The sequence below is a fragment of the Mesitornis unicolor genome, unplaced genomic scaffold (assembly GCF_000695765.1).
Source record: "Mesitornis unicolor isolate BGI_N332 unplaced genomic scaffold, ASM69576v1 scaffold27395, whole genome shotgun sequence".
In the NCBI taxonomy this organism is placed as follows: domain Eukaryota; kingdom Metazoa; phylum Chordata; class Aves; order Mesitornithiformes; family Mesitornithidae; genus Mesitornis; species Mesitornis unicolor.
The window spans coordinates 7127-10661 of NW_010183921.1; the positions used below are offsets into that span (position 1 = coordinate 7127).

At 44.5% G+C, this 3535-nt stretch overlaps 1 protein-coding gene across 1 annotated transcript; it reads left to right on the plus strand.

Annotated features, from left to right (window-relative positions):
- The first annotated feature begins 260 nt into the window (after positions 1–260).
- PRLHR (prolactin releasing hormone receptor) lies at positions 261–1342 on the plus strand. The gene has a single exon (XM_010184310.1). It carries the CDS (start codon positions 284–286, stop codon positions 1316–1318), a length of 1035 nt encoding a protein of 344 aa, XP_010182612.1. The 5' UTR covers positions 261–283; the 3' UTR covers positions 1319–1342.
- Positions 1343–3535: the final 2193 nt, after the last annotated feature.

Sequence of the window (3535 nt, forward strand, 5' to 3'; positions counted from 1 at the left end):
ACTCACTGCATTAAATGTTTATTAAGTGGCATGCTGTCAAAACCTAGATTAAATAGTAAATACGGGAGGACTGTAGTGGAAATTGCTTGTATTTGATTTTTCTTAGGAATTGCTGCAAGCTGCCTCTTGAGGATTACAACTTCACCTTTTGCTTTTATAGATGCTTGTTTACTATCCATGTGGTAACCTCTGGACAGCCAGTAATCCATTCATTACCCACCCTGATTGAGTGCAGGAGTAGTGCAGCGGTAACTACTTCACGGCAGACGACAAAAGGAGGGAAATGATGAATTCGGACAATTTAACCTCCCAAAGCTTCCTCTCTGCAATTCACAGCAATGCCAGCAATTTATTCTCAGGGCTCCAGTTTGTTCAGACTTTCAAGCCACTCATCATCCCCTGCTACTCGCTAGTGGTTTTTATTGGTGTCATTGGGAATTACCTTCTCATCTACGTTATCTGCAAGACAAAAAAAATGCATAATGTCACCAACTTTCTGGTAGGCAATCTGGCTTTCTCAGACATGCTCATGTGTGCAACCTGTGTGCCTCTAACTCTTGCCTATGCCTTTGAGCCCAGAGGATGGGTGTATGGGCGTTTCATGTGCTACTTTGTTTTCCTGATGCAACCCGTCACTGTGTTTGTGTCTGTGTTTACCTTGACTGTCATCGCTGTGGACAGGTATTATGCCATGGTGTACCCGTTCCGCAGGAGGCTCACGATCCCTATTTGTGCTTATATCCTGGCTGCTATTTGGCTGCTGAGCTGTACCTTGGCTGCCCCAGCCTTGGTCCACACCTACCATGCAGAGTTCCCAGAACTGGACTTCTCCATCTGCGAGGAGTTTTGGTTCCACATGAAAAGAGATCGCTTAGCTTACGCCTACAGCACGCTCATCATCACCTACGTACTGCCTTTGGCTGTCATCTCCCTGTCCTACCTGAGGATCTCAGTCAAGCTGAAAAACCGCGTAGTCCCAGGCAACGTCACCCAGGGCCAAGCTGAGTGGGACCGAGCAAGGAGGAGAAAGACTTTTCGCTTGCTTGTCTTAGTGGTGGCAGCCTTTGGAGTCTGTTGGCTGCCTCTGCACATCTTCAATGTGATAAAGGACATAGACATCAGCTTGATCGACAAGCAGTACTTCAACTTGATCCAGCTGCTCTGCCACTGGTTTGCAATGATGTCTGCTTGTACCAATGCCTTCCTCTATGCCTGGCTCCATGATAGCTTCAGGGGGGAGCTGAAGAAAATGTTTGCCTGGAGAAAGAAGAAAATTGGACCCACTACAAACTGCATTATGGCCAGTGTGGTGCTGTAAATGAGAGCTGATGGGAGTGCACTTCCTTCATACTGTACCACTGTAAGTCTTTTCCACTTCTGTAAGACTTTTCCACTTCTAATTAGTCCTGATTCCTGACATTTGTCCTCAGGGTGCAATTACAACAACACAAGTCCCATCTGTAACTTCTCCAGCAGCACCTCCACTCCTACTGGAGAAGAAGAGGGAGAGGTCATGTCCCAAAAATGTCTTTACTCCTCTGACAGGAGTTAGAGGCCAAGGAGAAGTTAGCACAATAAGATACCCTTACGAAAGCTACAGGAGACCTTCCTATCTATTTTATACATTGCTGGCAGTACAGACATGGGATCTGGGGACAGGGAGAAGCAAGGGTGAATATGAGACTGAAATACCTCAATAAGGTTAAGGGGTTAAAAATTCAACCTGCATGTCTACCCAGAGTCCAGTGCATAGCCTGTGGCTGTTGGTGAGATGTGCTGTGTCACCTCTGCATGGCTTCCTCCCTCACTGCCATTTTCTCCTTGCCACTGGCTGAGTGGATGCAGTAGCAGCCTTTGCAGCAGGGCTGCTCACCTGCCCACTGTGGCCAACCAATTCCACATTGTGCAGGAACCTGTGCTTTATGCTTTTTTGAACCCAGCACCAGCATGCAACTCCCAAACCTCCTGCACCTTGTGAACCTGCAGCACAGCACATTACAAGGTGACATGCAGTATTGCGAGGGGGGAAATAAAACCAGCGTGAAGTTTTCGCTGTGAGGTGCAACTGCGATTTAGAGTCCACAACAGCCTACTTGGTAGATTGGCTGATGCTGCCATCAAGGATGGACAGACAGGAAACATAAGGTGTAGAGGAAAATCGTTCAAGTAAGGGGATGACTGCTTTATTGACAGTGGATTGTGTTCTTGACATTGTCTTGTGTAACCCCACTTCGCTGACTCTACTGCAAGTCTTCCCAGTCAGAGGAGCAGACATCCTCCTAGATTTGTCAGTACTGAGATGTTTTTCTCTCATTTCTCAAGGAACTGATTTTGACGCATGGCAGATCTGCCATCAGCTTTGATCTCCAGAGACTTTGATACTGTCTTCAGGACCACTTCTGGAGGTGTCTGTTAAGGCATAGAGGGTGGAAGAGGCTGCTGACATTGAGACGTGTATGAGCATTGCATGACCAGTCAAAGACCTGTCAAATGGAGCAGTGTGTCAAGTGCTTTCTTTTGAAAGGAGTCTTTTGGGAAGAAACAATTTCCTTTGACATTCCCCTTTCAATCAGATGAGGGAGTTAGAAGCTATAATCATCCTAATGGTTTCTAGTTTCTTCCTCCCTGAACTGAAAATATCTGAAATAACAGATAAGTATATGGGACAGAGTTCTGAAAGCAGACATGGTTTCTGATGAGGTTTCCTCCAGCCTACTCAGCCAGAATCTGGGATGGCATCAGGAACTGCCTGATACCAGGCTGAGATTAGAGACAGGAGAAGCAGCACAACCCAGGGGTAGTTTTGGCCATGGTCAGCAAGGGCTTTTATCTGACTGCAGCTTCACATGGCCAGAAACATATGGGCTGTGAGGCAATGTAAAGAGACGAGGGGGGAGAGGAGACGAAAAAAGAGAGGATGGTTTCTCGAGTTTGTAAATGTACTCCAACTGTGAAACTGTGAATATCATTTTGCTCATCAGCATTCAGTAAGATAATTTGGTTAAAAAAATACACAGATGGATATGCACACACTGGGAAAAGCATTGGAAAAACATTTAAAACCCCTTCTCACAGATTTCCTTAGAATTTCAAGCTGTTCTGTTGCCAGTAATGAGGAACTGGGGAATAGAAGCTGATTACAGAGATGCTGAATCAAGGAAAGTCCTTTTAAAAGTGAGCATTACTTCTGTTCACTCTGTGATGAAGTATATCTACCTTGTTTACCTTGATTAAAAGATTTGAATGACTTAAATGATGCTTTGTTTTTGCTAAATTTTAGGAAATTGTTTTTCCTTCAAGCTCAATATATCAAGTTACTGGAATAACTGGTGATTTTGAAAAGGCAAAAAACCCTTCCAAATAAATCAACCAAATTTTATAAGCATTTCAGTTTCTGTATTAGGGCTTTTTTGAAAAGACCAGAGGGTATGACACAGAGAGCACTGAAATAACACTGCAAAAAGCACCCTTAAATAACAACATGATCCTCATTTTTAGAGGTTTTTTCTTCTCTGTAATTATGTTACTTCAAGCT